Below are 12930 nucleotides of genomic sequence, written 5' to 3' on the forward strand. Positions count from 1 at the left end.
CAGCTCTGACAAATCAGCTTACACTGTGCAGCAGACAAACAACCAAGTGTCAAGAGTCTCATGGTGATGGTGTGTTGCAGGAGGGTAACTCATGAAGCTGAGGGGGAAGCATACACTGGTGCTGTGAGGTGCAAAGACTTGGCTTGGCTGAGGCTGGACTCACACTCCTGTGTGTGTGTGCATGTGTGTGTGTGTGTGTGTGTGAGAGAGATCGCCAGCTTACTAACAGGAAGGTGGGACATTTTCCCCGCAGGGGGAGTGGACTGACTGGGCTGGGTTCCACAAAGGGATGGGCTAGCAGACACAAACACACTATAAACTGCAGAGATCTTTCCACCGGGTGTCAATCAGCTGAATCATGGAAAAACACTACGAGTCAAGGCGTTCTTGTCTGTGCTAGTGCAACGCAACATGCCCAAACACCTGCTTCCTACATGGGCCTGATATTTAAATGAATGATTCAGATTCATACACTACGCTCACAAACACTAAAGTAACAAATGGCCAAGTATCAGTTGAATATGTTAAAGACTGAGTCAAATTTAAAACTGGTGGTCATTAACAAAATTGGCTCTTAATAAAACAATAGGATCTGATTTGATGGTCATGCAAAACCCACAAAAAAAGCAATACAGAGTGATTTGATGGTCATGCAAAACCCAAAAGAAAGCAATACAGAGGAATAGCTGTCCATCCTTTATCAGATAAGTAACCAAATCAGTTTGCTGGACATCCGACAAGGCAGCCTCTGATCTAGTATTCTCAAATGGATTAAATGAAGGCTTCCCTCCTAAATTAGTACAAATAAGAATAACCCAGAGATGATACCCTGATTTAGCTTAGCAACTACGAAAGCAAGGTCATCTAGACTGAGTCCTTTAGGGCCCTACTAACTAAGTTGATAAATTAGGCCAGTATTACGGTCATTCATTGAAAACCTTATCCACAATGACCATATAGAAAAAAAATATGTTCAAAATATTCACCATGCACCATGCTACATTGAACAAATTTTTCTTTACAACAGGCCGAAATATACAAATTCTTTGTGCAAGTGAAAATTCCCACCATATATCTCATGTGTTCTAGAGGGCTTGGAGCCTCATGCATAGCCTGAGCTTAAGCTTTATTTACTACTCTGTCGTTTGCAGCCATAATGCGGGTCATAATCCGTTAAAAGGCCTTTGTTGAGGGCAAATTGGCCTGTCACATACAATAGGTACAGACAGTCGGACGGACAGGGGTCAAGGGAAGCAGGGCAACTCTTGAGAAATGCAGAGAGCCTCGGATAATTTGCCCTCCACAATGGCCAATTATTGTCTGTATGAAAGCACAGCTTTCACATGCGATATCTTGGAAATCCAAGGGTACAGGCCTACTTTAAAGTTTAATTTGGACGATGTTCACCAAATTATGTTGGTTATTTAGATAACTTGTGAGTCACTCACAGAGCTGCACGACATATGAAATAGTACATTTGTGTTCATACTGCTGAATATTGGCACGCTTGTTTGCAGGTTGCGTGAAAATTCTCACTCGTTTCACCAAACAACAGCATCTTTTTATTCTAACCATCACAACAAGTTTATCCAGCAACTGTACGTAGGCCAACTACACATTTCTGTCATGTGCTGCCCACAAAGTGCACAGCCATGACATGAGCATTTCCAATTAAATATTCATTAGACACACAACTGGTGGATTAAAATTAGGTCACTGGTCTCACACATGACAGGTTCTTGCAGCCAGTGATGACAGCCTGAGCCGTGAGTCTCACAAGGGGGTATACCAGGAAACAATGCAGGGGCCTCCACTGCCAGCCAGGGCTTGAGATGAGACGTAGTGCCAACACAGCAACACTGTGTGGAGCTGGGGCTATCAGTGCAAATTAGGCTACATCAAGATCACTGGAGGCACTGTGTTCCGGAGAAAACGTGTGATCTGTTGAAGGATAGGTCTAGCCTTGAAATTCAGACTCAAATCAAACAAATGTAAGCTTGGCCCACTTCATTTGAGATTTAACAACAGATTTAAACCTTAATACAGACAACCCATAAGGATTTAATTGCACTAGAAAGCTCTCGGATATACGAAGAGAATACTTAAGAGTCACAAGCCTAGTGGTTGATTCTATTTTGATACTCTGGTACTAGGGGTGTAACGGTTCATGTATTCGTATTGAACCGAAACGGTACGGGCCTCACGGTTCGGTGCATGAATTTTCACGGAGAATACACGGTATAAAAATACATAATACTCACGTGCGGATTAATTAATGTAATGCGCAATTACTGTTAAGTACGAGAGTTCTTTAGCGACACCTAACGCTAATCTGTAGCCTCGCCTTAGCTCTGAAGGTCTGATTGGCGCCTATGTTATTTTTTTTTGTCAGGTCGTCGGTCGAGGCAGTCAGTCAGAGATAGCAGCACTAAGCGAGTGGTGGCGACCCACAAGAGTTAGAGGATCCGCTGGTCTCTTTAAGATCGCAAGTTTGAGAACTTCAGTTACAGTAGTAGCCTACAGGCGAGAGAGTGGAAATATATCGAACATGCTACACATATTCGAAGCCATCACCCAGATGATGTAGGCTACCAATCACTGAAACGAGAGAAAAAAACTTCCCCTGCGCTTCACCAGCCTTTGGATACACATACAAATAGGGCCAAAACCTATGGCTTAAATTAAATGATTTCGTAATGACAGAAAGCTATGTAAATCGCGTGGTAATTACCTTTATGTTAGGGTAACTTGTAATTTCTCACATGAGGAGTTAAGTGCATAGACAAAGAAAGTGTCAACGCTAACCAGGCTAATAAACAAAATATGCGAGTTAACGTCGAAGGGCAAAGTCACGTGACTTCTAGTTGTAGACTGTTTATGAATGAAAGGAGCAATTTCGTTTTTTTTTAAAAAAAAGAAGGCAAAATAGTGTGATATTTTCACAGTTAGTAGATTATTACTGTACACACTGAAAAATATTTACAGCAAATTTTAGACCCTTCCATATACAACTAAACACAGATGTTGAAGGACTTGCTTAAGTGGATTTTAAAAAATCATTATTCTATGTAATTTGCACTTTCAGAAATAAGAGATGCTGTAGGCCTATTTTCAGTTTTATAGCTGATTGTCTTATTTTGTTTACAAGTTACAGATGAAGTCTGGGTACTTATTGTACTGTTTAGCCTACATCTTACACACTTCAGGCTGTTGCAGATCGCTCAGGGAAGAGACTGTATGACACTAGGTGGTCCAGCCTGAGGCAAAATTGCTTTCTGCATTTATGTTTTGCTTTTCCCTCCATTGTACCGAACTCGTATCGAACCGTGATGTCCGAACCGAGGTATGAACCGAACCGTGACTTCTGTGTACCGTTACACCCCTATCTGGTACCAATTCCTCTTCAGCATGAACATGACTCCAAGCTCCTGTTGAAAAACCTCTCAATAAGTTGATGCTGCCAGCATAATATTCTATACGTGTGGGCCAAGGCATTACTCCAAAATGTTTGTTTGATACAGATACCTGTGATACCATTTAGTTCTGCAATGCTAGGCGTAATATAAAAATACATTTCCTGAAAAGAAATGTAGATGCATAGGCCCCATCTTTTTAGTTTCCCAGTTTCTAAGGCCTCTGTCAAAGGCTTTAATTGTCAATACACCAAATTATCTTTTACCCTCATTATTACAAAATGCTATTAGATCATAACATTTGATTAATTTAGATCATCAAGGAACAAAATACAGCCTCAAGGCTGCTGTGAATAAGCCAGAACAGTTTTCTAATGTTAAAAACAAAACGTTTAACTTGCCTACACAATCATCGAGCTCCATACAAGAGCAAGGGCGAGGTTAGTGCCGTTTTCCCTGCTTCCAAAGTATAGCCTAATAAAACCAGTCATCCCAGAGTGATGATAAACATGACATGGTCACCATCAAGGGCTATTACCATGTCAAAGAAGCAAACAACACCAATGTTATTCAAGCTTTTTGTCTGCCTGCAAGTCCTCTAGTTCTCTCAAGTTTCAACTTAGTACTTCCATACTAGTACCACCTTTACCTTAGTTCAAGTCCCATTCAAACTTAAACAAACTGACAGCTGTGTGATTTTGCAAAAAAAAACCCAACAAAACAGACCAGCCAAAAAGAGTGATTAAAATGATTTCAACAAAGTTTACAGAGTCCAATTGCTTCCCCCTGAGCGAAGGAGCAATCACAACTCGGAGCCAAGGAAGAATTCAGCCTGCACCTTCATGCCTCCCTGCCAAAATTCAGAGCTTTCCCAATAAATGTCCAACACTGCCATTATTACCTCAGCTGGAGAACATCAAAATGCTGAGGGCCAGAGCCATGTGGATAAACTTGTTGTTTCCAGGGCAAAAGGGTTGAATATTGCTCCCACACTGAAAGTCTGGCAAAAAACATTGCACAAGAGTGTACTTCAAGATGTCTGTGAATGATCACCTACCAATGAGTAGTTGTCAGATATTCCTACCCTACGATCAGCACTCATATTCAGCACAAAGAAATTTACAAAGAAAAACGGATGGCCTAATCACATTTACAAGAGGCACAAATTCCTTGTTTCCTTGTCTGATTCAATATGGACAAAAGCATTTATAAAATGACTAAATATCAGTAATTGTTTGCACTACTAAAGACTAGGGCTGTCAATCGATTAAAACAATTAATATAATTAATTACATACTCTGTGATTAATTAATCTAAATTAATCGCATATATGATTTTTGCTGTGAAAGTATTTTAAATATTTAAATTCAAATCAATCATTGAATAATCAGCATTAGTGACATTAAAAATCAAAAACTCTTTTATTATTATTTTAATAATGGCCATAATAATCTATGATATGACCTAATATGCTGAGGAAATAAATTCAAAAGTGCTTCGGGAAGAAGGTTTTTTTTATCACATACATTGCAGAGGACTTTATTTTAATCAACACTTTATTTTTACCAATACCATCAAGCCGTTTTTGAAAAGTAAATGTTCCAATCAATGATCTAGGCAGCACATTTTCTTCTCTCTCCTTCATTTTACAGTCTAATGGTTACTGACTACAACGGCTCGGGGTCAAAGGTCATACAGAATCGATTGATCTGCGTTATTTTTTTTTTTAATCAGTTATTTTTTCTCAAATTAATTAATCGAAATTAATCAGTTATTTTGACAGCCCTACTAAAGACTGCACGTTTCATCAGTGTTCTCCAGTCTGTTATCTTTGATTTAATAGTTTACCGTCCTACCGCTGTGAAGCACCTGATTGTGCAGCCTCAACTGGATGATATGTGGAGCGTTCCAATTTAACTACACATAGCAGTCACCATCCTAATACAACCTAACCCAAGCACATGACCTTTTCCTTTCTCAAGAAACCTTCATGTTCATGGAGCTGGCCAAGGATTCCAGAGTGACTGCAAGTCAGTTACAGATAGACCTAAGTGTGCTAGAGGTTCCACTGATTAGTTAAAACTTTACCACATTTAGCTCAAAAAGAACCTTGGAATTTGATTAATGACAATCAGATGCACCAAAAATGAAAGGATATAAAGGACAATGATGCTAAATCTAAGTGACTATGATCCTCTTCAAAACAATTGCTGATGCCACATACCCACCGGTAATTGTGTTGCAATTACTCTTCCTTTAAGGGGGAAGCTGTATGAATTGTCTGAAATATCTTACAAAGAAAGAAACAACCTTTAAGCCACTCACTGCTAAGATAGGCTTGATCATAGTGATCAAACACTTTTAAATGTTTCATTACACCACGGACCAAACAATGATTTTTCAATCACATTCACAGCACCTAATAATCTGCCAAAGCCAAATCTTATAATAAAAAAAATATGTTGTACGCAAACCTGAGTCGCACACAAAAGCTGTTGGACCACACATTGTAGTAGTTTAGACTCACTTAGCAAAAATTTGAGGGCAACAGAGTTAAACACTGATGCCTAGTGTTTTCGTGGACAACCTGTAATTGAATTGAATTTCCCCTTGGGGATCAATAAAGTAAGTATCTATCTATCTATCTATCTATCTATCTATCTAATTGCAAATCCTCCAACAGAGAAATTGAAATTAGCTGCATAAGAAGTTGTATGTAACATGCAGTAAACAGACCAGGATTTCCACTACCTGAGCCTGGAACTACCCAACTCTGAAGAACACTTAAACTTGACACACAGTAGTTAGTTACATTCCTTCATCAGCACAATCACTACTATGCATACATTTCTTACTTGAAATCAAATGTGCTGATATCAGTCCTGCAACGTGGGTCCAATTTTGTTTCTGAGCAAACAGATGGCTGACTACCATTACATAACTGTATATGCTGGCTGAAGGTTACAATTCAATCCAATCCACAGTATTTATTTAGGTTTGAATGAAATTGTACATGAACCTAAGAACCATGACGTTTACCTTAAACATTCAATGTGGTCATATGAAATATTAAGAAAAGATCAACAAGTAGTCTGCATTTCTGCTTCAGTCATTTCAGTATGAGTTTCATGGTTATAGTATAACTAAGTAATGTTCATATCATCACATAAGTATATACTCTTTTGATCCCATGAGGGAAATTTGGTCTTCGCATTTATCCCAATCCGTGAATTAGTGAAACACACTCGGCACACAGTGAACACACAGTGAGGTGAAGCACACACTAATCCCAATGCAGTGAGCTGCCTGCTACAGCGGCGCTCGGGGAGCAGTGAGGGGTTAGGCGCCTTGCTTAAGGGCACTTCAGCCGTTCCTACTGGTCGGGGTTCGAACTGGCAAACCTCCGGTTACAAGTCCGAAGCGCTAACCAGTAGGCCACGGCTGCCTTAAACAGTACAACTGAGTGACTCTTAGTCGATAAAACTGTCAATCACACAATGAATGGGCACAATGTTTCACTTCAGTTCTTCTTAAGCACATGCATGGAGAAAATTACAGGGTCTTGAGGACCATCTCCAAATAATGGCTCATGATGATGCACTCATTACTCTACGCATCTATGCATTCCATAAGTCTGCAGTGACGTCGGTCCATCCCACTTCCTGTTGTGTTGTTTTACGATAACAGTGGATTAATGCACTCTGACTTAGAGCTGTGTTAAGGTGGTGCACAATAATTGCTGACTGTCAGTCTGTGGAGTTGGGAAGCCCACATTTCCTGCTTACAGCCAGCATTTGATTCTGCCAGCCAAGCAAACGGAACAAATGCTGTTGATCCTCATGTACAAACCCAGGATCAGTGGACGCAGCCTGCAACATTCCCACTCCCTACATGTGACATGCTTGCTTGTTTGCATGTGTTAAAATAAAGAAATCTTCAAGGCATGCTAAATAAATTACATGAATTAGTTAAACGACACTTTGAGATCCCTCAAAACACTATGCATTAACATTAAACACTTCAAACTAAGGCACCACTGCAGCAACTGCTTGTTTATGAGTGGTATACTCCAGTGTCTCCCTCTGGAAAAATAAGGCAAATGGGTGCCGAGATGAGCATGTAGCATGTAGCCTTTGCCTGTTAGCCAAAAGGACAATTTTTTTTAAATGTGTGCAACTTACCAATGCCGTAGGCTTTGGCGAATAACCATCGAAGGTTTGCAGCTATTTTTGCTCTTGCGGAGTCGTACATTTCCAGAGGAACCACCTCCGTCACCTCCCCAGCCAAATCCATTTTTCTTCTAGCGCTGTCCCCGCCAGCACCCAAATCCATATCCATCCTGCAAAGACTCAGCGGTTTTATCTAAGGCAAATGTTAGCGAAATCACATTGTAAACACCTCTTTTCACTCCCAACTGCATACCCATGCAAGACAAGTTGAGTAACTGCTTAAGCCAATTAAAAGTAACTGGTTAGGTAGGACAAGCTGTCCTTTATGCAAACAGAGCAACTGACGTTTATCCAAAACGTTGACGTTAGCTAAACGTTGGCCAACTTGTCTGAGATGAAAATAACGTAACGTTAACACCATACTCAGGAAACAAATTATGAATTAATGAAGTAACGTTAACTGACATGAGTGCAAACGACAGCGAGACGAAAACAACGTTTTAAACTGTGGCAGCATCTCCATCTAACAAGCTGGCTAATCGGTTAGCTAGACGGCCTACCACAGGGCTTGTTTCGGGGGTAAATGGCAGTGGCAGCTAACAGTTAGAATCTAGCTTGCAAACACTGATTGGCCTTTGGATCATTCATCCGTCATTCTTCTAGCGTTTATGTTGAACACCTGGCTAGCGGCTCGTTGGTACTGTTAGAGCTGTTTACTTATCTAACATTAAAGATTAACGTTAACGTACTAAACAAATGATATATAATTATTTGGTGAACTAACGTTACTAACGTAGACTGACACTTGCTCGCCATAAACCTGGTTAAACCAATATTGTAGAAGCTGCTAGCTGCTACCCAGTTAACGTTAACTTGGGTGTCTAACGTGTCTTCGGTGTCTTAGCGTTAACTGAGATGTCCGCAATTCAGTGTAGTTCTAGATTTCCAGCTTTCTGTATAAGATGACGTTAGCTAAGCTAACTGCAGACAGCACATTAATTTGGCGGCCTTGTGTTATTTGTCTATGTAACTAGCTGGCTATCGATAGCTAGGAAACCTCAACAGAGAAATGATTAGCTACCTATCTAACCTAATCGAGAATCATAGATAATTCGTAAATTAGCCATCGCTATCTCTTAAACCGACTACAATAACACTAACGTTAACGTTAATGTCAGTTAACGTTATGAGAGATTCAGATGCTTAGTTAACAGAGGGAGAACGTTGACGTTATCTGCACATACAAATTAGCAAACGGTAAAACTGTCATATTTTCCACACAGAATGACTAGGAGATGGTGGCTAAATTACCTTTGGAGAGTGAGGTAACGTTAGCTGTTGCTATTCGCTATTGCTAGCGAATTTCGTCTCTCAAATCAAGCTAACGTTATCGATAACAAGCCACACAGTGTAACGGTTACAAAAGGTTAACATTACCTTCAGTGACGTGTACTGTCCACTGCCCACACGTTGGCGATTCCAAATGAATCAAAAATCAAGAAATGTGAACAAAAACACCGGCAAAACATGAGGACTCAATTATTATCCAAAGTCAGGGAACACGATGGCAAGATGCCTAGCGTCTGCTAGTGCTAGTGTTAGCAACAAATATATCCTCCCCAGCAACAAACGCCCGTGCGCTCCAGCAACTGTATGACAACCGCTTCAAGGGAGCAGTCTGTGTAAGCACCGAGGCACAACGTTACACTACAGCAGCAGCAACATTATAACTGCACAAATAGATCTCGTCGTTTCACAATTCCAACACGGCTATTGTCATCTAGCCGCTCCATTTCGCGAAATTTATATAAGAGAACAACATCACGCTTCCCATGTTGAGGTCGGTGTCTCAATGAAATGATGCTTTCCTTTTCAATTTTGAATTTACGTTAGTCTCCACAAGGGGCGGTGCGTCCAACTTGTAGTGTACTATGTGTTGGGTGGGTGTGGCGTGCATGGTGGTCTTGTGGAGTCTTGTGGTGGTCTCAGTAAATAATGTGGGGAAAAAAAGAAAGAAAAACATGCATCCTCACACCTCAGAAAATATTTGAAAACCACTGAATAATTAGTTCTCAGGTTGTACTGCAGTTGTTTTCAGATTCATCCAACTTGTAGTGTACTGTGTTTTGGGTGGGTGTGGCGTGCATGGTGGTCTTGTGGATTCACTCTCAGTAAATAATGTTTTAAAAAAAAAAAAGAATATATAGTCAAAGGCAACTAAATGTTTCCAAGCCTTCACTGTGATAGGCCATACAATGTACTGTAGTAGCCTAGTCTGTTAAGCTAAGCCCATGAAACGGCACATTTCAACATCTGATCATACTGGTATCAGCGTAAGGCAGAAAACCTAAACCTCACAAAACTATATCACATGAGATATTGACAGGGTTGAGAAACAACAGAACACAAAGCTGAATCCAAATGTTTTTATTATTATTATTATTATTTCATTCATTATGATCTAAATGAAAATGCTTTTCACATTTTAAGAGGTGTGGAGATTGTGTAAGTTTTTAACCAGAGACATGAGGCAGACGTGTGTGGGGAAATGTGATATTACAATAAGTGACTACTCCAGCTAGGTCACTTCAGGGAGCCCTCCATGGCTCTAGATGTTGAAGCAGCAGGTGTGACTACAGAAGATGACCTGTGACTACGGTAGGGTCTTTGCATCACAACTTGATTATCAGACATGTGACACACAATTGGCGTGGTCATGCATCCTGAGAGGACTACATTCTACTAACAGGATGACCATTTGAGACAATGTCTCAGAGATCAGTAGGCCTACAGCATATTTTCATGGAAATTCATTTCTGATGAAATTGGCTATCAAGCTCTAATGTTCAACTTGACCATTAAAACGGATTACTTGAGATGTGTTATATGTTGCATATGGCCTCAATTACTAGCTGCTTTTCCTAATCTCTGCAAAATTACAATGACTTTTACTTCTTGACTTATTTGAAATGCAATATAAGCAGCCAGGACCCTTAAGCTGCACTGCCATAGTCTTATTTTGTAGTTAAATGATTAAGATTTTAAGAACAAGGCCCAATATTTAAAACAGATCACAGTGATGCCACCCACTTTGCTAAACTTTCCGAAACACGTTTGAGGCATAATTAATTAATTGACCCTACACATTCAGACATATACGAATATAAATTCCAATAGCAATAGCAATAAGAACCTGCTATTGGGGAAATTATCCTCTTTGCAATGTGACTTTTAAACTTTTATTTTTTGGCTTAAGACACACAATACCCTCTCCCTCCCAATAGCAACAGAAATGAAACAAAAAAAAAAACTAAATAATTTCATTATTTGATCTTAATCAGAAAAACCTTCTCACTCCACCCAAAACATCTAACTAATAAAAGGGAAGTTTCCCAACAGACCTATTAAAATTCCATCACATCAACACTGCATTCAAATATTGAATAAAACACTCCAAACTTGGCATAAATTCGTAAGTCTTTTGCCTCTACTCACAATACCAGCTGAAAGTCACTTCCAAACTGATGGCCAAATATAATTTTCAGACTTTAAAATGTTCACATCGAAATTGTTCTTCACTGTGCAAATATACATAAATATTGAATTCTTCTAACATCCAACCAAACTCTTTTGTTAATTCTGCATAAGAGCACCTCTGTTGACTTGAACAATTTCTTTTAAATTTAAAAATAAAAAAGAAACCCACACACACATTATATAATATGACTTCCTTTCGTTTAACTTGTATAAATACTAAGCTTTGGACAACATGCAAACAAGTATTATTTGACAGTACACTGAGTGAACCTGAAAGTCTAGTAGGTACACAGCACATATATTAAGTAAATTATCATTGAAACCAAGCTTTAATGCTCTATTCCAATCTCCAAAACTCAATATTAACACCCTGTACACTACTCAGCTTGTGAGCATTATTCATAGGTGAATTATGATCCTTTATCAGCAGCAGACGGTGATGTCAGTGATGAAGTGCCATGAGAAACAATATGATGGACATTCTGGACAAGTTACAAATAAATACCATAATACATCATGACTGACATAAAACAGAATACTAGACACACAAGGACAAGTCATGGATCACGTTTCTATAAAGGCAAGGTAAGTGGTTACCATAGTAAAGGCTTTTCATATGCTCTGTTGCCTGATATAACGGCAAGCCATCAATATCATCAGTTGTAAGGCCTCACAAAGCTCTTCCACTTTCAGTTTGTGTTTAAAAAGTTACACTATAAAGCATTATGAATCACACCATGAAACAAATAAGAAGTTCCTTCATCATACAGATAAGTCCACAGAGTTCCCAAAGACTACAGCCTGAGCCTGACGCCAGTCCATTCAAAACCAGCACCTTAGCACTGCAGTCAGTTCCTTTTCTTTTCCATTACTTAAAGCAATTGTCCATTTTCCCCCTGACACCTTGAGAGATGACACGAACAACCACCTAATGTCACTTCACAAAGTAAAGCATCTACTCAATGTCAATCATCCTTACATTTCAATTAATTGATTCATGAATGTGTGAACCTCAAATGAACCAAAGCCTCATCTATGGCCAAGCAAACGGAGGTTCCTGGGAAGAAAAAGGAAATCTATCGTAATACTCTTGCTTTTTCATTCTCTTACTTTAAATAACCAACACTAAGATCACACATACTAAAACTATCCTTAGAAGAGGCATGACTTTGAAACCATCTAATTTCATAATATTCTGACTAAAAAGCTTAAGTATTTCCGCAATATATTGATATGTAAACACATCACCTGACACTAAACTTTATTTAGAAGTGTAAAAAGGGATCTGCCAATAGTTTCTCTGCCATAAAAACTATGTTTTTGTTAAGCTTGGGTGAAAGTTCAAGGCTAAGTGTTCACAAAACATTTCTGAAATGTTCCAGAGTAACAAAACAATGTTCAAACTAAGCAGTGCTCTTGATTAACCTAGCACAGTGTAGGGTCAGCCTTTACTTATGAATTAGAAATGTGGTGTTTAATATCGCTACAGACAAAAACAGCTTTTTGAAGGTGTAAACTTGAATGGGGTTAAAATACTACACTGCTGTCAGAAGAAAACATCCATATCAATATTGTAACACAATGTTACAATCACCATAATATTTGTTTTTTAAAAAGCATGGATAAATGTTATTAAACCTTTTCTACTTTGCAAAATAATATTGTCCATGAAATGTGCTGTTACCACACAACTGAGTGAGCTGTACCGTCTACAGCACAAAGCTGATCACTTTATATTGATCTTTATATGAAAACCATGTCATATGTATGCATATAAAGTCTTTTCATATGCTCATACTACAAATACACTT

At 39.1% G+C, this 12930-nt stretch overlaps 1 protein-coding gene across 5 annotated transcripts in view; it reads right to left on the reverse strand.

Annotated features, from left to right (window-relative positions):
* camsap1b (calmodulin regulated spectrin-associated protein 1b) overlaps positions 1–9423 on the reverse strand; it is a 32506-nt gene extending 23083 nt beyond the window's left edge. For 3 of the 5 annotated variants that reach the window (XM_076271244.1, XM_076271243.1, XM_076271240.1), the window contains exons 1-2: positions 9020–9423; positions 7595–7752 (exon numbers count right to left, since the gene is read on the reverse strand). In XM_076271244.1, the coding sequence (XP_076127359.1) occupies positions 7595–7751 (157 nt within the window). In that variant the 5' untranslated portion in view covers position 7752; positions 9020–9423. Of the gene's footprint in view, positions 1–7594; positions 8486–9019 lie in introns of those variants that run through there. The other 2 variants (XM_076271241.1, XM_076271242.1) reach the window with 2 other exon arrangements.
* Between the last annotated feature and the right edge of the window lie 3507 nt (positions 9424–12930).

This window comes from Alosa pseudoharengus, unplaced genomic scaffold, assembly GCF_046254945.1.
Source record: "Alosa pseudoharengus isolate Yale_2024_CS ecotype anadromous, Long Island Sound unplaced genomic scaffold, YU_APseudo_1.1 YU_APseudo_1.1_scf_6, whole genome shotgun sequence".
Classification (NCBI taxonomy): domain Eukaryota; kingdom Metazoa; phylum Chordata; class Actinopteri; order Clupeiformes; family Clupeidae; genus Alosa; species Alosa pseudoharengus.